The sequence below is a fragment of the Fukomys damarensis genome, unplaced genomic scaffold (genome assembly GCF_012274545.1).
Source record: "Fukomys damarensis isolate Sample0158 unplaced genomic scaffold, DMR_v1.0_HiC HiC_scaffold_24, whole genome shotgun sequence".
Lineage (NCBI taxonomy): Eukaryota > Metazoa > Chordata > Mammalia > Rodentia > Bathyergidae > Fukomys > Fukomys damarensis.
Window position 1 is genome coordinate 56,472,348 of NW_022900936.1, and position 24,533 is coordinate 56,496,880.

At 41.0% G+C, this 24,533-nt stretch overlaps 1 protein-coding gene across 2 annotated transcripts in view; it reads left to right on the plus strand.

Annotated features, from left to right (window-relative positions):
- The first annotated feature begins 9 nt into the window (after positions 1-9).
- The window catches only part of CUNH3orf52 (chromosome unknown C3orf52 homolog), a 28,063-nt gene continuing 3,539 nt past the window's right edge, over positions 10-24,533 (plus strand). Inside the window, exons 1-4 of one of the 2 annotated variants that reach the window (XM_010630137.2) lie at positions 10-216; positions 6,124-6,241; positions 14,844-14,971; positions 21,599-21,669. In XM_010630137.2, coding sequence (XP_010628439.1) covers positions 79-216; positions 6,124-6,241; positions 14,844-14,971; positions 21,599-21,669 — 455 coding nt within the window. In that variant the 5' untranslated portion in view covers positions 10-78. Of the gene's footprint in view, positions 217-4,748; positions 4,818-6,123; positions 6,242-14,843; positions 14,972-21,598; positions 21,670-24,533 lie in introns of those variants that run through there. The other variant, XM_033755921.1, reaches the window with a different exon arrangement.

Here is a 24,533-nt window from a genome sequence, read left to right on the forward strand (position 1 = left end):
CGCCCGGACTCTGCACCCTCAGACGCGGTCCTGCCTCCCGCGAAGGCCCGCGGAAACTCCTGCGTCCCCTGCCGGCCCATGGAAGGGGCCCAGCCTCCGGGGCCTCGGGACGAGCTGGAACTGTTGGAGCTTGGGGAGCAGCCAGAGGAGCAGAGGCCTCTCAATGGAGAGCTCCGGATCCTGACTTCCTCGGCCGAGGACCCCTGCCCAACCCAGGTAAGGGCCCCTTGGCGCTGGACAGGCCCGGGTGTCGGATCCCCTGTCGGAGGCGGACACGGAAGGGTGGGACCTCAGGACGCCCTGGGCACCCCGACCCTGGGGGCACTTTAGAAACTTTGTGGTGAGGTGCAGCCCCTCCTTTTTCTCTGTCTCTGTATCCCCAAGATGCAGGTGGTTTGTAAAGTTATAGTAACTTCATTAGGTTTTTCGTTTTCAATCAGGGAAATAAAAGTCTGACATTCATATTGTCTCTCTGTCTCTCTCCGACTCTCTGTCTCTCTCTCTCTGTCTCTCTCCTTACATTCGCTGGAAATCCTATATCCACCCTCTCCTCCCTCTCCCTAATTACCCCTCATCTCCCAAACACTTTCTGTTTTCTCCTAGCTTGGAAGGGAGAGAGATACAGAAGCAGCCAAAGGACAAAGCAAGAACCAGAGAGTTCAGGCTGCCTTGGGGTGGGGTGGGTGAGGAAGGAGAACTTGCCTCTTGCCTCTTCCTTTGAAGGGGAATCTTCGCAACATTTTCCTCCAAAACAATTAGACTAGCTTCATTTGCCTTTTCCTCCTTTTCATCTCTGAGGAAGCTCTTGGAGTGTTTAGGCTGAGCTCGTTTTTGATGTAACCCTAGCAGTGATGAAGTATTATATACTCATGTCAAATTCCTGTAAAACATCAGAGAGTTCGATTTCTGAATTAACCTCTTCATGTTAACCCCTAAGACTGGCTTGAGGTTTACTAGGAATTGGGAACTCCCAACTCCATGATTTTGTCCTGATCTTACTAGGAAACTCAAACTTTGTGCTTTTGTTCAACACTGATTCTAGAAATACTGTGCAGTAAAGTCTGCTTTTGTGGGTAACCTGGAAAGTAAAGTGGCAGCTTGCATTTGAGTGAAATAGAGCCCCAGGAGAATGAAGTTTGGAAAAGATGGCTGCTCAGTAGAGCTAGGGGCTACTGCCATGAGCTAGCTGTGGTCCAGACGTGGACATTTGCAATGCTCGCCTCTCATTAGCTAGACCCTGTGCACTTCAAAGAATCCAAAGTTTGAGGTTGTTCTGGTGACAGTTGTACAGATAAAAGATGTGCTCCAGGCTCAAGGCTGACAAATGTTGGGGATGTAGTGCATCCCACTGGGCTTCTGTGAGGCCCAGAACAACTACAGAAGGAGGTGTAGTTGGGGAACAGCACATGCTGAATCCGTGTTGGCTATCAGTGGTTTATAATTGTTTATCCTGCACCTTGAAGAGATTGCTCATTCATGTTCTGGTTGCTTGTTAGTCAGGTGTGTACAGATATTCAAGACTTCCTTGTCACTGAGCTTTGTAGGTCAGCAAATTGGAAAGTTATGGTGACTGACAGAATAGAGAGAAGGCGAAGAAATACTTGAAGAAGAAAAACCTTTTCTTGAAAAGGTAGTGATGAGAATCCCTCACCTCATGTGTTAGCCATTCTCTGGTTCTATAGAAGAAGTTGAAGTATATTTCAGCTTGAAAGATCAATTAATATAGGGTCATTAAGTATTGGTCAGCATAACCATGTGATTCAGACACTGAAGAATTTTTGTGTATGGGTCCTTAAGACTGTGTATTAAGAATCCCAGTTTTGAGGTACAATTTCAGTCTGTGTACTTTAACCTTTTTTATATGTATCATGTGCCAAACATTTGTGATACATAAATTTCATACATTAATTTCATTTCTGTACCACAACAAAATTAGTGCTGATACTCTGAGTTGATTGAAAGAACCATGTGCAGAAACTGAGTCTCAGAGAAATTCTTAAAATGCTTAGGTTACTCAGTGGTATCCCTGAAGTTTCAACTCAAGTTTCAGGGGTCTCAGATCTATGTTGTTTCCATTGATTCTTTCTAGTTCTCTCTCTCTCTCTCATCTTATATAAGTATAATTTATATCAGTTTATGTATAGTTGCCTAAACTACAAATTATATATTGCTAATTTTGATAAATTAGGTCCCTTATGATCAGGTAATTTAAGTGAACTATCCACCCTCTCCTCCCCCTCCCTAATCACTATGGTGAACTATGGTGAACTATGGGGCGTTGGATAAGGAGGGTGTTACAGGTGGATGGGTGGGGGGAGGGAACACTTCTGGATCACTGAAAGAAGACAGACCACATCACTGGTATCTGCCTGCTTGGGAGATCTGGGCTGTGGGAGTATACAGAGAGGGTAGAGAGAATTTTTTACCCCCTTTCTCAATCTGGGTTTGGGGTTTATGGAAAAAGGAACATTACTCTCTGAGTTCCACTTGGTCTGCCTTCATGGTAAGCAGGTCAGTATCATTGGGTCAAAAGTAAAAAGGAAATTGTAGGCAACAGAATGAGACTGGTTTTCTTTTATGGCTTATGATAAGGGCCCTGACTCAGAAGTCTGAGGGACACGTGAAGTGATGGTAAGATTGTAACCATAATAATGAAAAAGTAAACTGGTAGTTTTGAGATGAGCAAGCATTATTTGAATGAGCTACTTAAAAATTCACCCCACTGCTACACATTATTCACCAGTCTGGGACAGGGATCAGCTGGATCTTTTGTGCTTGGATCAGGCATATAAATTAAATGCCACAATAAAAGATTAAAAAGTACAGGCTTTCTTATGTAGTAGGAAAATTCTCTGAACTATACGGTATTGAGCTGGGGAAGAGTTTTTTGGACCCCAGAGATGGCCAGTCCTGCCATTATGGTTAAACCCGAACCTGAAGACTCCTTGTACCAGAGGGAGTATTCAGAGGAAAGCACCCCACATCTGGAGCCCTATAATGCAGTCGAAGAATTCAGGTACAGCTTGAAAGTATCTCTGGAAGGCACTTTGTGAAGAACTTGCTTATGGCCTTTCATGATCTCAAATTGGGCAACAGAGAATGCAGAAGCCAGTGAAGGAAACAGTCTTCATGCTCCAGTTTTGAGGGAGGCTCAGATAGCACAGGCATCTCAACCTACTACATCCAAGATTCTTTTCTGTGAGAGACACTTGTAGCAACTGCCGATTCCTCTGTTGATGCCAGTGTGCACACAGCATAGAAGCACTGCACTTTATTGTTGGTTGTGAGTGTCTGACACACTATTCGTATTTGTTCTTTTGGAGACAGAATCTTGCTGGCCTTGAACTCACTGTGTAGCTCAGGGTGGCCTCAAACTCATGGTGATCCTCCTGCCTCAGCTGCTGCAGGGCTGGGAGACAGACTATTTATAATGACTTGAAGCCTGTGAAGATTCATTGTGCAGGGAGAGTGGTTAGTGGTCTCACTCCTAGGATGGAGAATGTGACAGGAATGGACCCAAGGCTCTAGGAGGGTAGATTAGTGCTGAACAGGAGGAGAAATTTCCTGTAGGCAAATGCTGTGTAATTCTGAGCTGAGTTGCTCCAGGAAGTCACAGAGTACTTTATAGTATTCTCAAACCACGAGATCCCTAATTTATGATCTCTGGGGAATAGCACATGAGGCACCGACACTTATTCTTGGTTCATTTGAGATAATTTTCTTAGTGATCTGGCTGCCTCTTATGTAAGGACTGAAAACAGCAGGGTGCATTTTTGTCTCAGGAACTGTGGATAGGAACTGTGTTGCAGTCCCTAGGAAGTTAAGGACTCCTTGCACCAGAACATTTTTTCCATCGTTCCTTCTTGAACCCTTGGTTTCTGTGGCTTCAGAGCAGTTCTGCACTCCTGAGTGGGGGTTGTGGAGGCCCAACCCTTGCACCCCAGAAACACACAACTCAGCAGGCTTTCCTCAGTCCAGGTACCGAGGACCTTTCCTACTCCCTGTATACCTGTGATATGCTGAACTGAAGGATCTAACCCTTAAGGGCTCTACCATTTGACCCCTTCTCTAGAATGTCTCAAAGTACATTCTTAAAATTTCTGAGCTATTGAGTGTGGTGGCTCACAGCCATGATCCTAACAGTCAGGAGGCTGAGGCAGGAGGGTAGTAGTGAGTTCAAGGCCAGCATGGACTACATAGTGATTTCAAGGTCAAGTAGGAATATAAAAAGAAAAAAAAAAATTCCCAGAGCCCTGAAATTAAGCAACAGGTATTTATGAAATGCTTACTTCCTGTAGGAGGCACAACTGTGGGATGGACGGGCAGGGAAGTTAAAGAAGCACCCCTCCCTCTGAGTGGTTTCAGTTCACCTGGAAAGATAAGACTTGTTTCTGTTTGTTGGAACATGAAACCAGACTAGACAGTGGTAGAGGCAGCAGTGGGAGGTTGCACAAAGCATGGGTGGGAAGGAAGGCTGCACCTGGCTCTTGAAGGCCGGCAAGGCATTGGACCAGGCATTCTAAACCATATAAAGCAGTTGATTCCCTGTGGGAGGTTAAAGATGACAGGACAGGGCCTGGTCCACTATGTGCATTTCAATAGCTTACTCAAAGTTCCTCTGCCTTGAAGTGGTATTGCCTTGGAGTGGAATCTAGGTATTTTAGATACAGAAACATATTTGTTTTTTGCCTGTGATATTTCATCATTTCTCATGGTCTCCTTGTAGGAGTTACCTAATCATGCATTGGGAAGCCGAAGAATCAGAACTATTTAGGGACGGTGAAGGCACTGTGAATATGATTTCTTCAGGCAGCCAGGTACACGCATGACGTGGAGCTCCCCACATTGATGCACAGAAGTTGCGCACGGAGGGGCGGGTGCAAGAGCTGTGAGGTGACACCCAGCAGGGATTAGTTCTGGCTGACCTCTGAAGTACAAGTTGGAAATGTGCCGATACATACCTTGAAAGGCTGTTAGGACTGAGTGAAATGACATTAGTGCTCAGTAAACCAAAGCAGCTATAATTATTTTCTTTGACCCTACATTCTGCCTCACTATACACAGTGAGCTTTTTTTTTTGCTACTGGTCCAGACATTTGTCCTTTCATTTCCTTTCCCAAAACTCTTTTTATGTAGAATTGGGGCCACAGCAGTAGCCTTTTCTTGGTATGTCCAGTTCAAAGAACACATTTTTCTCTTAATTTTCAACTCAGCTCCTGTGTTCCAAAGCCTTCAACTGGTCACTACTTCACACACCAAAATAAGTCTAGCCTTCTCCAGCAGCAGTCAGACCTCCGGAGGAGGATCCAACCTTACACTCTCTCTACTCTTTTATTATTTGCCTGTGACTCCTGCATGATGATCCTCAGGTTCTCTGCTTGCTGGTTTTATTATGAAGAGACCTCACGCATGCTCTTTCTTGGGTTTGGGACACTTTCAAAACCCCATTTTTTACATAGGAAGATAAACTTTGCATGTTCTCATATACATATGGAAGCTAAAGAATTGATCTCATGGAAGTCCAGAATAGAATAGTGATTTCCAGAGTCTGGAAAAGGTGTAGGGAAGACAGAGAGGGAGAAGGGACTGACACATATAGGAATGCAGTTGGATGGGGGAATAACTTCTATGTTCTTTAGTACAATAGGTTTGTGCCATACATATGGTTGACAACAATTATTAATTGTTTATGTCAAAATAATAGAAAGGATTTTGAGTGTTTTCTACAGAAAGAATGATAAATGTTTGGGGTAATGGATATAACCATTACCCTGATCTGATCACCACACATTGTATACAGTTATTGATATGACACACTGAGCACAAATAAATATATATGATTATATGTCAATTAAAAATAACGTGTACCTATGTAAACTGTAAAAAAAAAGTTCATCTTTCAAAATCATGGCTGTCCTTTCTACCTCAGAGCCTCAAAGCCTTTTGTTGCTAACTTTTTCCTGAGGTTCCATTCTGTCTGATACCTCCTTCCATAAACTTGATTCAGAAGAGGGCACCCCCTTGAGATCAGGACTCTGCTGCCTTCATTTCTCTTTCCCTGACCCCCTAGTAGGGATTTGAGAATATTTGTTAAGACCAAATGACTCTTTCTTTGCTTTGTAGGCTAACAAGAAAAATTGTAATACGACTGTGATTGGAAGGTGTAAACTGTGGATGGTCATTGGCTCCATTTTCCTAGGTTTCATTATAGTGGTCATCATAGGCTTATGTCTCACTGGAGGTAAGAGGATTTCCACTAAGTTGACACTTTTTAAGAACTTGTTTAATGCTTATGACTTTCATTGAACTGGAAAACCTACTCATTCCTATTTCACTATTTATGTCATGAATTATGTGACCAATTTTTTATCCCAGTCTTTTTTTTTAAACCTTGGAACTATGGAACTGTTAAGACCGTATGCTGACTGAGCAGCGAGGAGATTTTTTGTTCTTGGCCAAGAATAGGCGAATCAGGAGGTAGATTCCCCAAATCAAATTTTCTCCTGCTGGGGGTCTGGCAGAGATAAGGTAAAAGAAACGGACAGTGGAGGATAGGCTAATAAAGATGAAGAACAGTTGTGTCTTTTCTGGGAAGGAGGAGAGATTTTCTGGGCATTCAGGCACCACCTCTGTTCACTTTTGTGGTTCTTTCCCATTACTGTCCCGAAGTTGTCATCTATCATGGCAGTAGGGGGTGCGCCATTAGCATGCAGATTAAATTATAATGAAGCTGAAGGTTGTCTGGCATCACTGTGGCAGCTGTCCCAGATCCAGCCACTTTTGATTAGCTCCCCTGAATAAGTACTTGTGGCCTTTGAAGACAGCCTGCTCTCAAAGATAAATCAAATTAAGGTGAGGTCAAAATGAACTAATATAGGATTAGAGTGAGATAAACAGAAAACTGCTTTAGAATATGTTGTGTGGATAAGGTCTTTTTTGTTGTATTATATTCATTAAATTCTAGAAGTGGGGAGACCAGTGTTTTATTTGAAATTCTACTCATTGGATCTTGAAGAGGTTTCTGAGAGTTTTAGCATAAATAAGCACTAATCTATATTTTATTACATCTTAGGCCATGCTCCCTTGACTTTTTTTTCTTTTTATAATTTGTTCAATAAATGTAATTATCGAGGTTATCTGGTATATTTGCCATACAGTGATAAAATAATGAGTAATATATTTGAAATTTTAAAGACTTTATAGATCCATATCTCTACAAACTATCATTATTTAAACTTATTTTAGAAAGTTTTATTATAGTTTGTTGTATATGTGTGTAAAACAAAAATGTCCATTTGCTAATGACCTACTTTATGTTATCTCATTTTTTATTTGAATTTAAAATGATACATGTTCAGTTTTCCACAAAATGCATTCATATCCTTAATATTATTATATATTCTTAAGTCTTACACTTTAAAAATAATTTTTGTTTTGTTTTTTTGGTACCAGGAATTGAACTCGGGTCCTTGTGCTTGCAAGGCAGGCCACTGAACCGCTGAGATAAATCCCCAGCCCTTTAAAATAATTTGAAAGTGGGTTTTTAATAGTCTGTGACTTACCTTAAGTATTTTAATGTTACATTGAGATCATTTTGCCAAGTCATTAAAAATTCTTTGTAAACATAATTTTTCATGGCTATATTTCTTAATTGTTTCACATTACTTTTAAACCCTTTTAGGTTATCAATTTTGCATGATTTTTAAAAAAGTTTTTGTGTATACAAGCAGTGTACTCCAAGTAGTGCACAATTATTTCTATCTCAAATATGAAAGAAGAAAATTATTTTTCTTTGTACATAGGGGTAGAGAAGGGCTTATTTTAGCTGGGATTCCTAAGGATGATCTGGCCTCTACAAGGTTGGGGATTAAGCCAGTCATAGAACGAGAGCAAGAATGGGGAATTCCTAAGTCTTTGCAGAGAGAGTTCTTAGGAATTTTCCTCAGGAAAATATATTTGCTAGGGAAATCTCCTGTTTCCCTCATCAAACCATGCCTCAAGGTTTGTAATTTCTGAGAGAAGAGGGCAACTGTGAGAAGAGCCAACCTCTGCAGCACAGGAATTTCTAGGCAGACACTGTGTCTACTTGGTTACCGGGGACTTTATTATGGTGAGATATATGATTCTGTGAGGCCATAGGATGGTTTTAAGTAAGAAACTGCCGCTCTGTCATGCTGAGGATGGTAGTTTTGGGTGATCAGTGATACTTTTTATTCATATTAACTCCCACATATGGGTGTTGGTGCAAAATTCCTGAAAGGCTACTAATTTATCTATCTGGTAGTATCTGGGGCTTTTAGTGGCTGAATATTCAGGATTCTAAAGTACAAGACCTAAGATTTGTCTTCCTTTTTCATACATTATCTTACCTCAATTTACAAAGAGTAATCTGCAGATTTAGGTTTTCAATTTCCTTTAGTAGTTTTTCTGGAGACATAAAAGATCATGTGGTTGTATTCAGGGAAGAATTGTTTTAATGCTTATAGGGCAAACTTTATTTTTAATTTGATTGTAAATTTAGGTTTTAACATATGCTAATGCTGTAAGAGAGATTAAAATTTGTTTTGCATCCAGGAAATCCTTTTAACTTACTTGGCATCTCAGCCTTTAAGTAATTTGGCCTGTGGAAAGAGTCAAGATAGACTAAAATCCTAATAACTACACAGAAGGCTTCAAATTTAAAGATAAAATCTGTTATCTTACCTGTGAGACTGAAATACATTATTAATATTTTGTTATGTTTTCTTCTATTCTTTCTCTTGGCATTAAAAAAATTGAGATCAGGGTTTTTTTTACTACTCTTCTGTTTTTAGAATTTTAAGTTATATAGAGATAATTATGCTAAATATCTAAAAATTGAGTAAGAGTTTTTGTGGTGGGGAGGAAAAGTGTGGGACAAGGTTCACCTCTCTCATAGTCCCAGCCTTAACCACAGCTATTCTGTAGGCAATTTCTCAGGTAACAATCTGCCAATAATCTAATAATCTGCCTAAATGCCACTGATTTCTTTTCTTTTCTTTCTTTCTTTTTTTTTTATGTGTGTGTTACTGGTGATTGAATTCGGGTCCTTGCACTTTTTTTAAAATTGAGTTTGTTGGTACATTTTAGATGTACAGTACATTTACATTCATTATTGGGATCTTGCACCTCTACATGACAGGTCTTGGTTCTCATTTTTTCCCCTTGTCCCTGCCCTCCCTTCACCCCCTCCTCCCCTCTCTGTTTACAAATACTTTATTTCCATTTTTTCATTTTGTCATATTTTTTTCTTTTCCCTTATTTTCTTTCCCCTACCCTTCCCACTTTCCCTACACCTTTAGCCCTTTTCTTCCTATTTCTTTCCTATTTCCTTGTACTTTTGAGGCAGGTGGTGGAACCACTGAGCTAAATCCCCAGCCCAAAGCCATTGATATGAATCAGCTAATTGTACATCTATTTGTATAGCTATTTCTACAGTGTAGAAAATATTGTTGTCTAGGAAAAGGGCAGTGTTGGGAGAGCCAAGGGCTGTACTTACAGTTGACTGGATCCATTGGGAGATCAAGATCCTCAAAAACTATATTTGCTACCCGTCTTCTGCTTTCCTTACTCCAATCCCTTCAATATCCTGCCTCAAAACTCTATAATCCCCAGACTGAGTTTGGAGGCACTGATAGTAGTAACTATGCCATTGGATTGGGTACAGAACAGGACAGCAAATGCATTCCAGAATGGAAAGGGTAGCTAGTTGGAGAAGACAGTAGGGTACCCAGGGCAGAGTGCCCAGTGGTATACTGTCACCAACATTATTAAGGTTTGGGAGCATGTGGTGATGTGTAAAGGAGGCCAACTTGTAGTTGGTGTTAATGTTGTTGCTAATTTCTACAGACTTTGTACCCTTATTTCCTACAACGGGGATAAGCTTGCCCACATCACTGCCCTGGTTGTGCATGGAAGTGATGGCAGATTTACAGTCATGACTTAGCTTCAGACATTGAATATGGGCTGGGAGAAGAGGTCAGTAATCCAGACCCATAGATGACACTGACTTTCATGTAAACAGCCAATTTTCTGAGGAGAGCCTGGGTAATTCTGTTGAGGCTGAAGGTTTGTTTTTGTCCTTGGTATGAAGGGTAATAAAAAAAAATAAGAAAAAGGCTTCATTATCACTTAAAGTCATTTGCCTTTCTGAATAATTTGGAAAAATGCTCAGTAAGGTGACCTCAAAAGTTTTCCTTTTTTCACCATTTCACCCCAGTCAGGAAGGGCTGATACCTTACTTGTAAAAGTCTTTGACAGATAGGTGAGTTCTTAAAAATATGATGTAAAGTTATAATACTCTGACACCCTCATGTGGTATTCCGCAGCATTACAGATGCCTGTCTGACTCTTTCAATTTCTTAATTTATGGGCCCTTCAGTGAGAAGGATTGCTGTGGCACCGAGGAGTAAGCAGGGACTTTGGAATTGGCAGGATATTAGCCAACAATTTTCTCAGGACAATACTGGTTGATGTAAAGTGACTCATGGGGAAATCCTAGGCAGATAGCATCAGCAAGCTGTAAATTCCCCAGGCCCTTCAGAGCAGGAATGAAATAGCAATTCCATAGACTCACTCACAGTTTCTTCACATTTTCATCTTTCCTTCAAACCTCATATTTTCCCCCCTCGCCATCACTGAATTCCTTACCCTTTATCTCCACACAACACTGTCTAAGTCAGTGGTGGTGAACCTATGGCACATGCACAGCAGCAGGCTGTTTGCATCTTTGAAAGCTCTAAAGATTTCGCCACTACTCCTCTAGGTTTTTCAGATACTTCCTCCCCTCCAGGCCTTCTTAACTCTTCAAATGTGTTAGCAGCAACTTCCCTTCATAACAGTCTTGCATAAGATTCTTACTAATGTCACTTAGACATTACTAATAATTACTAATATCACTTCTTTCCATTCACTGGCAAGGTTCTGAAAGAGAGGTCTGCACATGGATCGTGCCTTTTGCTTATCCTAAACCTCTTGGACCCATTGGCTCCAGATTACTCTTTGCAAAGTTGCTAGCAATTGTTTAATCACGAAATCCAACTTTTCTCCCATCTTCTACTCTGCTTTCAGTTGTGTTGTACTCTTCTGAGTCTGTAGAGCTCCTGGACTTTAAGTTTGTTTTGCATTTTTGTTTTTGATCTCCTCGTTGTGGGTCCATGAGGCTTATTTTCAACTCTCTTTCTCTTGACATTTTGGGTTCCTTCCCTTGGGAAGCTTATTCACTCCCCAGGGCCAGCTGCTAGGAGAAAGCTCTTGAATGTGCACATGGTGATCAAAACTATAATGAATGTTTAAATTTAAAGATTTATTATTATAGTAAAAGACACATTGCCATCGATCCCCCTCAGAATAACCCCCCTCTTGTGTCACTTTCTGAAGTAGTTCTGGAAGCCCTTTTCACAGGTGTTTTCAGTTACACTGTCATACCTGCCTTAATGTTCTAAATCAATCCAAAGTGCTTATTTTTCATGGTCATTTTATCTGTGGGAAAGAGCCAGAAGTAACACTGTGCCAGATCCAGTAAATAAAGTGGATTGCGACAGACAGTAATGTTTTCTCAAGCCAGCCTTCTGATTGGATGGCACTTGGCAATAGCATTCCCTGTATTTTTTTTTATCATACCTCATGAAGACACTCACAGACTTTCAGAACTATAGTACTTCAGAAAGAGGCAAGAACAATGGGATCATTGTATTCAAAGTGAAAGGAATTAATGACAATATGTCCTTTATTGTCATAACTTTACAAAATTAAACACAATCACTGTATATTTTGATCATACTTCATATATGCACAACATTTTCTTGACTTTTACAGATACTCTTTGCTAGAGATCTTGATGTAGAAATAACCATCATCGTCCCAGTCATTACCAATGTGAAATTTCTGTTTGTTTGTATCCAATCTGTTGGGCTGTTGTTGAGATTTCTGCTCTGGAAATAGCTCCAGAGATTTAAGTGACTTGCTCAAGGTCGCATGATGAATAAATAATAGGGCTAGAGTTCAAACTAGGTTTGGCTGCCTATAAAACAAGCTGGGATTTACTATCCTGGCCTACCTTCCTTGCCTTCCTTCCATGCCATCCTCTGCTTTCTTCCTGGGCAACTTCTAGCACCTTCCATTGCCTCCTGACAATGGTATTTAAAGCCTTCCTCTAGAGCTTCATGTTTTGTATTCCGTCTGAAGAGCTCTTCTCAGATCCCTACCACATACTGCATATGACTCTGTGATTTTTAAAATGCATTATCTCTTCATGGAAAGTACTGTCAAGATTTAGTCTCAGTGACATAAAACTCTCCTGACTAAGTTTGTTGTTGTTATTTTTGTTTTGACAAACACAACTGTTTAGCCAGCTCTCGATGCAGATTCATTATTTAGAAGGTACAAGTTAAGTACTGCTAGAGGTATTATTTGAGGTCTCTTTTTTTTTTTTCAGCTTTAATTGAGTTTATTGGTACATTTTAGGGATACAGTACAGTTACATTCATTGTTGGGATCTTGTACCTCTACATGACAAGTCTTGATTCTCATTTTTTCCCCTTACCTCTGCCCTCCCTTCAACCCCCTCCTCCCCTCCCCATCTACAAACACTTTATTTTCATCTTTTCATTATCTCACATTTTTTTCTTTTCCCTTTTTACTCTTCCCCTACCCATTCCACCTTCCCTACACCTTTAACTCCTTTCTTCCCATTTCTAAATGTCAGTAATCTTATTAGAATCTTATGCAGGTCTCTTTTTTAACATGGCTGGGAAGAGCCCCTGAGTTTATCAAATATTAGAGTCCCTCAAACGCCCTCTAGTATCTCCTGTTCCTTTCTGAGGAATGAACAGTGACTGTAAAAATCTGTGTGGTAGATATAGAGCTCAAAGATGACCATTACAGTATTATTTATAGTACTCAAAAGCTGAAAATACTAAATGTCACCTTAAGAAAACAGATGACCCTATTATGAATATTATAAAGCCATTAAAGTAATTTTTTCAAGGAATTTCATATAAATGGGTAATGGCTTTGGATACATTAACATCAAAAGAATCAAAACAAGTAACAATAATAAAAATTGACAAAAAGCAGGATATAAATTACCTATTTATTTATTTATTTATTTATTTATTTTGGTACTGGGGATTGAACTCAGGACCTTGCACTTGCAAGGCAGGCACAGTGTCATTGAGCTAAATCCCCGACCCCTAAATTACCTATTAACATCTCAAATATATAATATAAAATATCCAGAGGAAAACTTTTTAATTAAAGGATTATTTGGATTTTTATTTTTTGCTTGCTTAAAGTTTTCTCTACTTTGTGAGTCTTTTGCTGTGATGGCCTCTTGTCATCAAAGTAATGCAATGACTTACAATAAATAAGAACATTCCCAGAAGTCACTCTAGGATTCGGTGGTTTGTTTTGAGCGTTCAACGTGTAGCTTACCTGATAACTGTAATTTATTATACCAAAAAGGTACATTAAAGAGCTTATTATAGCAAAATCCAGAGGAACCAGTCACAAGATTTAGAGTCCTCTCTCCCAGTGTGGTTGCACAAGATGTGTGCTTACTTCCCACAGCAGTGAGCTGTGAGAACACTCGTGAATATCATTAGACATCACTTGCCCAGTGTCTTCACTGGAGATTGGTCCTACAGGCAGTCTCTGACTAGCATGGACCAAAGGGCCATTAACCACATTGTGGGTACAAAGTATTGAGGTACAGTGACCCACTCCTATGAGGACATAATAGGAACCTTCCCCAAACCTGTCCTCTATGCCATCCAGGGGCTAAGCTTGAGCAACTTTTAAAGCTAACAATTTCAGGCCTGCTATGTTAACTCTTTTCTGCATATATTTTGCCCCTAATGCCTCACATTTTCAAAGTTCCTTAAGTAATAAGTACCAGAAAAATTTTTTTAAAAAACTGTTCTTCCATCAAAAATACTCAATTTATTCCACCATGGTTTTTCAAAGTCCGGAAAGAGAGACTGGTTTTGTTATGCATGGGATTTAAAGGTGCTCATCTCTGTGCATTTGCTTCCTCCCACCCACACCTTTCTCAGGGCCAGAGAGGTGGCCCCTGAGTAGGACCAGCCTGAGAGGCTGGCGTGGAGCCCTGGGAGCATAATGAGTTCAACACTGCCAGCTTCTGGCTCCTGGCTTTGTTTTCTTTCAGCACTAACTGCTCAAAAATCAATTAGCCAGCATTCTCTAGAACGCAAGACACACAGAGCTCACTGTCTCAGGAAGGCAATTCCTGCCAGCCCTAGGGCTTGGACTGCAGTTTGGCTTCCCTTTTGCAAACAGAGTGTGTCAACATTTCTCTGCTGGGTACCAGCTAGGGCGGTGACTTCATGCCCATCTGCTGGCTCCTGGGGAGACTTCAAGACATGAGTTCACAGGCTCATTTTCTGTTTTCATCTCTGTTCTGGTTGATGGTACCACTTCCTCATCATGGTCTTTGATCGTGCAGAACAGGAAGGCGATTCAATGAAGCTGACCGTGCAGCTCCCCTCCTGCCTCCTGCTGTCTCCCAGAACCTGCCCTGACACGTGCACACATAGTTAAGCTGCGGGTTCAGTTTAACATGGTGGTTCTTGTTTTCTCCACTTCCTTCCTCCAGCTCTTCCTCCAGTCTGTATTCAGTTGCATCTGAGACCCCTTTGGGCACATGAACAAAACTTTTATCGTAATGTTAGACTTTTTTTTTTAGTATGTCCAGGCTCTCTCCTTCATAAGTGCTCATGGTTGTGTTTAAGAATAGCAGGCAATATAATAGATAAGTTTGATTTACACACGTTTACTTTTTATTTTCACTTCCCCACTCTCTATAGTAATGTACATTGACGAAGATGAAAATGAAATAATTGAATTATCATCAAACAAAACATTCTTCATCATGCTAAGGATTCCAGAGGAGTGTATTGCTGAAGAGGAATTGCCTCACCTGCTCACTAAAAGGGTAATTATGATTTACACATTGTTCCCTAGATTTTTCTTTCTTTTTTTTCCTCTTGATCACTGAATTTTTTAACATGAGATTATGAGTTCGAGTTCTGCTGGAACAATTGACACAGAGCTTTAGAGTCCGTAGCTCCAACTCTGTCTGGATTTTAGCAGAATGATGATTATAAAAGTATTTTCTGCGGTGAAAGGCTGGAAGGATGAGCTCTGACCTCCAGCTGTGTGTAGCCTGGAGCACGGTGTCCCATTCTGTCTCACTAGTGGTGCATTTGGTCCGACCTCTGGTGTTCATAGAGGATATATGATGTATCCGACAACACGCTTCAGTGGGCTCACAATTCAAGTGGAGATAGCAATTAAATAGTTATAAAACAATGCGGTATATCTATTACTGGGATACACAGAGTGTGTTTATAACCACAAAGAAGAGGCGTCTGAGCTGCCTGAGGTGGGAGGTAGGCAGCCAGAGCTGTTGGAGGATGTAATATTCAGAATGAATTTTGAAATATGAGGTAAGAATGTTTTATGTTTTCAGGGCTCTGCCAAGTGTTGTATTTTGCCTGAGCATGCTGTGTAGTGAAGATGCTCGGGGTGATGGTGGAGAGGAAGGTAGTTGTGAGACAATGAAAGTTTTCCCATCCTTTGGAAAGGCACTGAGAGGTTTTAATCAGTAGACAACATGGTCAGATTTCATTTCAGTTTTTTGTGTGATATCATAGACATTCAAGGAAAAGAGCAGTTAGAAGGTGTTCTAGCTGTCTAGCTGAGAAGTGAGGGAGTCTGAGTGAGGGCAGTGTCAGGGAAATAGATTCTGTGACCTTTAAGGGGTGTCGTCGCTCAGCAGGACTATTGAATGACTGATTGGATGGCAGTGCGGGTGAGTGTGACTCAGGCTCCGGCTGGGAACTGGGGTAGATGGGGTGGGAACTGCAGGAGAATGAGCCTCTTGTGCAATATGGGGGCTCTTCAGCCAGACTGTGAGGATTGTGTGGGGCAATCTCTGCCTGTCAAAGATGGCCTGGTTGACAGCCAGATCCAGACGACTTTATGAAAAAGCTTAATAGGCTTTATTTTCAATTATAAAATCACAAAGGACTCCATTCTGTAAAACAGAGTGAGTGTTCTGATGGTAGGAGCAAAGGAAATCAGTTTTATAGCTAGGAAAGAGTCTGAAGAAGGTAGAAATGAAAGCTAAAAGTAGATCAGTCACTTCAAAGTTACTCTCTTGTAAGGTGAGGCTGGAGAAAAATAACTGATTGGTTAACATTTTATCTTTTTGGTTTTTTTGGTAGTAAGGGTCAAGGTGGAGGGAACTTCATTACCATGCCAATTGAAACTGGCCTGTTTGGGGAAATTTGACTGTCTTTTTTTTTTTTCTTTCTTTTTATTGAGTTTATTGGTACAATCTAGGTATACAATACAGTTACATTCATTATTGAGATCCTGTACCTTTATATGATAGGTCTTGATTCTCATTTTTCCCCTTGTCCCTGCCCTCCCTTCACCCACTCCTCCCCTCCCTATTTACAAACACTTTATTTCCATTTTTTCAGTTTCTCATATTTTTTTCCTCTCATTACCTTTCCCCCACCCTTCCCACTTTCCCTACACCTTTAGCCCTTTACTTCCTATTTCACATTATTAATTATCTCATTAGGATCCTGTGTACTATTATAGTTTTTCACACCAAAGAAACTATTCTGTATTTCAGTTAAAGAAATCTCTGTATGAACATTAAAAATAGGGACTCCTAAAATAAAACTAAAAAGGAAAGTAAAAGAGAAAAGGCAATGATGTAACATCAAAAGAATCCTTAATTCTGGAGATGAAAATGGTCCCTGAACATGAAATTTGACTGTCTTATGACTGATTTCTCATGAGGTCGGATGAACAGCAAGTGTAGTTTGGTGATGTGGAATTTAAACATGAATGACTCTGTCTTGACTTTTAGCTTGGCCCATGCAGTAGCTTAGCAAGAAACGACGGCTTCCTGTAATTTTTATTTAATGCTTTTTTTCTTTTTATTATGCTTCTAGGTGGCAAGCTAACCAAAACTTAGGACATTAGTATTATGCTCAACATCAGTTTGGACTCCTGGTTGTTAAGATATCATATGTTGGTTATGGTAGCGTCATGGTTATACATTTCTTTCAGATTTTGTTGTTCCAGCAAAAGAAGAACCATTTGATGTCCAAATAATGGCTGCACACAAACATACAAAACTTTTCAGAGGGTAGAGTATACCAGAAAGATTGCTGTTATGACTTTTGGGAGGATATTACTGTGTTTCAGTTATGCTCCTTACGCAAGGTCCCCATAAATCAAACCAACTAAAATCAAATGGATCAAAGAAAGAGATGGACAAGGACACTACCCATCTTACTTAAGACTCTACAATACCCAATTAGTTACCTATGTGTACAAGAAGTGCCAGCGAAAACCCAGATTCCTCTTTGTTCATTTGTAGGAGTAGACCTATCCTCTGTCATACAGCACTGGGTTAAATTAAAGCAGAGTGCTAACTGTATAAGATAGATCACTGGGACAACTTGAACAAACAGTAGCATTAAGGATATTGCTAAAGTTATTTTCTGGTGGTCTAAGTGATCTCTTCAGGCCTGTAAAGATTTGGGTTTCACAGCAGAGCTCCAACACTGTCAAATTACCCCAGAAGCTATGACTTGTGGAGTTCTAAACACAGAATTACCCTCCACAATTAAAGAGACGGGCATAAACAAGGAAAAATTAAGACAAGCAAGAGTCTTATTATGATAAGAGAGATAATCATGATTGTTCCAATTACAGTCTTAGGAGCAACTATGATTGTCCTGATGATAGTCTTGGAAAAAGCTGCCTACAGCATGAAATTAATTCTCTTCCTTACTTATAGTTTGAATGTCTCTGGTTGTGACATTAGGTGTTTTGGTGAACTCTGTGTGGCTGTGTTAATCAGCTTTGTTTTACCGTAGCTGTATAGCTGAGACAATAACCTTACATGGAGGGGAAAGTTTGTTTTTGTTTTTTTTTTGACTCATGGTTTCAAAAGTTTTAGCCCATGGTTGCTTGATGTTATCCATTGCCTTTGAGCCTGTGGTGACATAGTATAACTGACAGGGAGTGTTTGGCAGAGAAAGCTGCTCTCATGGCAGCTAGGAAGCAAAAGAGAGAAAAGAAGGAGCTATGGCTCCATTATCTCCTTCAAGGACACATCCCAGTGACCTAACTTCTTTCCACTAGGTCCCACCTCCTAAAGGTTCCACACCTCCCAGTAGTGTCATAGAATGCTGCTCTAGACTTTTAGCTAATGGACCTTTGGGAGACACTTAATTAAACCGTGGTATCTGTCTTCATTTTCAAATTTGGACCACATTTCAGTTCATGAAATAGAGTAATTGTCCATTGGAGATTTTTTGTGATAAGAAAATCTGAGTAAGACCTGACTCTTTTCCTACCACTGCATGGTCAAATGCCATGTGTTGTATTTTTCTGGCTTCCATTTGATTCCTCCAGAAACTTCTGAAGGCGGTGGTACTATCCAGGCTGTGTTAGATCATCTGTTCGAGATGTGATGGCTCCTTTTATCATAGGAGTTTGTGTCCTAGTGATCACTGCAGCTTCTCTTTCTCATCTTTTCCTTGTGCATATTGTATCTGCAGTTCCTCCTCCTTCCTTCTTTCCACCTACTTCCCAGACTGACAGCTAGGTGACTAGTTTCTTGCTTCTTTCCTCTTGCTTACTTTTTAAATTGAGGGGTTGCATTTGCTGAGCAAAATGCAATTAGTAAGCATCTCCATTTGTTTAGATATGTGACTTGACAGAGACAGAAGTGAGCAAAGTCTGCAGGTGTTTTTTGCTCATCACTGTGCCAACTCCTCACTAGGCCATGCTTTCACAGTCACATATGGGTTCTCACTGTGATGCTGAAAAGTGGTCACATTGGTGACTTTGAAATCATTGGTGATCACAGAGCAGGGAAAATTGTGAGCCTCATAGTGGGATTGAACAAGTGTGAAGCAGTCAGCTCCAGCTTTGGTGTGCAGCTCAAAGACCTCAAAACATGGCAAAACTGCTAGCTCCTGTCCTGTCAATTTGATTTCATTATGCTGACAACCTCAGCTGGCATGGATCACAAAGAAGCAAGATGAAAACACAGAGCAGGAAAAAATCCTGGTATTCTTTTTCTAGAAATATAAAATATTACATAAAATATCATGCCTCAGTGGAAAAGAAAAGGAAATAATGCAAATGTGTTCAGCCCATGTTCTGGGTTACTATGAAGTTAGGATGAATAGCTCTGATACATGATGGAAAGATTAATCAACTCCTGATAAAAGATTCTATAACATAACATCAGTAGCTTGTATCCAAAGTATACAACTAACCACTTCAGAGAGATAAGGAAAAGGCAGGAAAAGTAAAAGACAATTCCAACATGAGAAATCTCAAAGAATTAAATTCAAGTAGTTGGTTGGGGTTGCACATGGTTGAAATCCCAGCATTCAAGAGGCTGAGGCAAGAGGATCACTGAGTTTGAGGCCAACCTGGGCTATATAGTGAGTGCAAGGCCAGCCTGAATTATGTAGAGAGACTCTGTCTCAACAAACAAACAATGAAAATAATGAACACATTTGTCTATTTATGTATTTATTTATTTATTTATTGGTACCGAGTATCAAACTCAGGACCTAAGTTGCACTTGCCAGGCAGATGTGGCACCACTGAGTTACATGCTCAGCCCTACATTTGTCTTTATTTTTTAAAAAGAAAAGAAAATTAAATACATGGAGGGAGGCTCAACCTTACTAGTAAGCAGGACAACACAGACAATATGAAATACAGTTTTGCATCTTTCATGTTGGGAAAAGTTTGAAGGTCTTGTAAGAATGTGAGAAATGGAACATCATTAGGAGGAAAGTAAAATGGAAAACAATTATGCAAGATTTAGTTGAGATGAAGATTGCCTGCTCTCAGACCCAGCCAATCCATTTCTTGGTATATTCCCAGGAAACTTTTCTGTGGATGAGTTGCATAGATCCTCAGAGATGATTGCTTCAGCCTCATTTGTAATAGGGAAAATTAGAAACAATGCATGTGGCCATCAGCGGGGAAGAGCCGAGCTGGTGGAATGACGTACTGGAATTTATGAATAGACCAAATAAACTCCACGGAGATGCACCCTGTATGTAAATCTTACATTTAATTCTGAGTAAAACACAGTCAGTCTTAGAGAATCATGCAGCATATGGTTCCTTTTATTTGAACAAACAAAAATTAAATGGCATATTGTTATGATTATGTATGGAAATAGTAATTTACAGACATGTGCAAAGAAAGGATACCAGCATCAGGAAGACGGTTCACATTTGGAGAGGGAGTAAAAATTAAATAAAGTGTAGAAGTCATTTTATCTTTATTTTTCTTCTTTTTCTTCCTTCTTTCATGATACTGGGGGTTGAACCCAAGGAAGGCCTTGTGTGTGCTAGGCAGGTGCGCGACCATTGAGCTACACCTCCAGCCCTTCAGTTTTGTCTCTTAAAGATCTGAGTTCAATAAAGATGGTCCTTCCTTACCATGGTTCATCTTAATGATTTTTCTGGCCTTATGGTCATGTGAAAATACACTCATAGAGCCATTTTTTTTTTTTTTTTCAAAGACAGGGCTTCAAACTGTAGTTCAGGCTGGCCTTAAATACATTATGTGTTCCATCCAGGTTGGCCTTGACCTTGTGGCAGTCCTGCTTCAGCATCTTAAGTGCTGGGATTATAGGCATGCACCACCATACCTGGCTTATGCAACCATCTTGTATTTTTGTTTTCAATATAATGTCAATAAATTATGTGAAATATTCAGCACTGTGTTGTAGACTAGCTTTGTGTTGAGATGATCTGCCCAACTGTAGGGTCGTGTAGATGTTCTGGGCACATTTAGAGGTTAGGAGCTATGGAGTCTGGTAGGTTGGGTGTATTGCATGCATTTCAACTTACAGAGGTTTTATTGGGATATATCACATTGTAGATTAAGGAGCATCTATTTGGTAAAATATAAAGGCATGAAACCTTGGTGGGAACACAGATGTCATTTTTTAAAAAGATGATGTGTGCAGTATTTCTGGCAGAAAATAAAGCTTCCATATCTTTGCAGCCTGTCGCTTTGTCCCTTTGTCCAGAGGCAGTGCTACTGAGTTTGCTTCAGCATGGATGTTTCTGCTACAGTGACACTCTGGAGAGGGGAAGAAAGTGACGTATGTGATGTGTGTAGGACTGAGCGGCCTGTGCCGATGGCCCCCGCCACTACTTTTCACTCTTTTTCCTGGGACCTGTGTGGGATTGAACTGCTGACCACCACATACTGTCCCTACTAAGTCCACAGTGTGTGTGGGAAACTCCTAAAAGAAGAGAGAATTCCCTGCTGAGTCGCCCAGCCCTTATGAACAAGGTTCTTTTAAATGAGTGTTAACTTGAGCTCTGTTTTGATAGACTCACGCCTTCCTATTTTAGTCCAGAGTCTAGAGAGAGACTAATTCCTGGCTAGGTTGGAAAGTCCTTTGTTTTGGGGTACTTTTGCTTTGTCAAGTGATATATAAAATGATCGTTAGTAACCACTCTGCTTTTTCCTGTTTATTTAGCTCACAGATGTGTACAGTATGTCACCATCTCTGGGTCGATATTTCATGTCAGTTGAAATAGTGGACTTCAGGTAAGAGTATGGATCATTATGTTTTGGTCTCTTTCTCTGGAAAAAAACATCTACCTACCCTTCCTGCCCAGGTTATCATTTACCCAGGAAGACTCTCCGGAGCTTCAGAGTAGGAAGAAACCAGTAAGAGAACCACAGAGGCTGTGCTAGGGTGGTCTTTGGGTACAAATGAGCCCTCTCAAACTGTACATTACCCAAACCATAATATTAGCAGTCCAGGGAGAAGAAGCATGTAAAGCCAGTGGTGACACTGTGGGATAGCGTCTTAGTTACTTATCTTGTCACTGACACACAATACCTGACACCCACAACTTATTTTGGCTCACGGTTTGTAGAGGTTTCTCTCCATGGTTGAGGGGCTCCGATCTGCCAGGTGTGGTGGAAGGCCCTGGGCAGAGGGAAGCTGCTCAAAGCATGAAAGATAGGAAGTAGAGAGAACAAGGGAGGAGCTGGGGAGGGAGATAAACTGTTCCATGGGACCCCGCAATGACTCACTTCTTTCAGCCAGACCCCACCTCCTAACATCAAGCCAGCTAGCTATACCACCCCCATAATCCAGTCACCTCCCCCAAATCCTGCCTGGAATCATATGAAGCCTTCAGGGGACATCAGATATAAATCATAATAGGTAAGATCAAAACAGACCAGAAATCTACACAGTGTCGGCTCACTTCTTCCTCCTTTAGAGGCCCTGTTATGGTTTGAGTCTAGATGTGCCCTCAGAGTCTCAGGCAGTCCTAGCGGGACTTTTCGGAGGTGGCTAGATTTGGGTGTGTGCTGCTGGGATTAAGGGTGTGTGATTACTAAATTAGTCCGTTGATTTTTTTTTTTTTTTAGCACAGTTCTGGGTGTGGACAATGGGAAGGCCCACCCTGGGTGTGGGTGGCACCACCCAAAAGGGGAATAACCTGAAAGGGATAAAAGGGAGAGGCTTCTGTTCTGCTTGATAGGGCTGCTGCTTCTGCTGCTTGTTGCTATTTCACTGCTTTAATGCCTTCTGCCTGCCCCTCTGCCTTGCCATCCTGCTTGGAACCAGCTGACTGTGGACTGAGACCTCTACAAACCTCGAACCAAAATAAATCTTTCCCCCTTTAACTTTGGATGTTGGGTGTTTTGTCTCAGCAAAGAGAAAAGTAACTAAGATAGGCCCCCTAGGCACATGCTACCTAAAGGTGACAACCTTGACATTGGCTCCTTTAATCACAGAATGGGGACAGAAGCCTGTCAGAACCCGTACACTGCATCAGCCACTTTCCCACTGCAGAAACAAAATAGCTGACACAGCTTGAAGGAGTAGAAGTCTATTTGGGCTCACGGCTTCAGTCCAGGGCCAACTGGACCCAAGGCAAGAGTGACATGGAAGAAGGGCAGGATGGAGAAAAAGATGCTCAGCCCGTGGCAGTCAGAAGGCAGAGAAAGAGAGGAGGACCCAGGGACAAGAATGCACCCTTCCAGGTCATACTCTCGATGACTTACCTCCAGCCAGGCCCAGCTCCAAACAACCTAACAACTACAGCACTGCCATGATCCAGTCCCCTTCCAACACTGTAGAAGTTTTATACCTAAACATAACACCCACTCTCCTATATCCCTTGACCTAGCATCCAATTTAAAGATTGTGGCAGAGGTGAGTGAGGGACGATCTTGAGAGCCTTTAGGGTCTAAGAACCCAGTGCTACCTTGTAGGTTAAGAGGAGCTGGGACTATATAATGGGGGTGGGCTAGACACTGGGAAAACATCAGGAAAATGAGAAACATGGTAAAAATCAGGCCAAGGCTTAATGTTAGAGAATCTGTTTAAAAATTATTTGATAGAAGACCCCAAAGACTTAATGATTGTGCACAAATAAATTCTTCCAGAAAAAAAATTTTTTCTTCCAAAGTCCAAGTCTAAAATATTTGCTCAAGAAATAAAAGCACTGGGGATTTAGCTCACCATATCTGCCTTGCAAGTGTAAGGTCGTGAGTTCAATCCCTGGTACAAAAAACAAAAACAAAAACAAAAACAAAAGAAAGAAAAACCTTCCCTTCCAGAAGCATACTTGCATGTGGCAAGAGACAGCCACATTTCTGACATTTTGTATCTGTAGAGGGGTCCTGACCTTGGTCTGGGAACGGTCCAGGGGGAACTTGGAAAGTTCCCTTTGACTTAGCAGTTGCTTGACCACTTCAGTGTGTGTGTGTGTAGCCAGGGAGCTGAGACAAAGCCCACAGGATTCACTGCTTCCCCAAAAGTTCTTTTTCTTCCCTCAAAATTTAGATGTATGAAAATTTATCCTATGACTTGGCATGAGGACTGGGGTGAAGTAGCCACACTGGGTTGGCAGCCTGATCTCCTTTAGCTTCTGGCCTGATATTCTGAAAGTCCATCCTTGGCCCTTTTCATTAGTCACACCAAGTCCTTGAGAATGGGCGTGCAGAGTGGCTGCCTGTCTACACATTGACCATCATCAGCAATAGCGAAAAGGCAGAGCCAAGAGGATAAATGATGTCACCTGCAGAGTAGTGTAGTTGGATTGAAGTTGGTTTTTTCGTGGTGCTGAATTCAGAACTCAGGGCCTTGTACATGCGAAGCAAGCACTTTACCACTTCCCCAGGCCTGAAGTTTCAAAGTCGTTTTTAGTCTGCCTTTAGTGGAATCTTTGAAATTGTTCATTTCCTCAAAGTCCCAACTCTATATTATTCATTTGATCTGGAGAGTTTGGAGCATTTTTTGGCCATAGTAGATGGAATTGTTAACCACAGTGTGAAATGTGATTATTGGCTTATGCGGTCTATGACCACAAGATGGAGCTCTTTGGCTTTTCTTAGCAGAGACAATCTGCTTCACTGCTGACAGAACAGGGAATCCATAAAACTTGCCC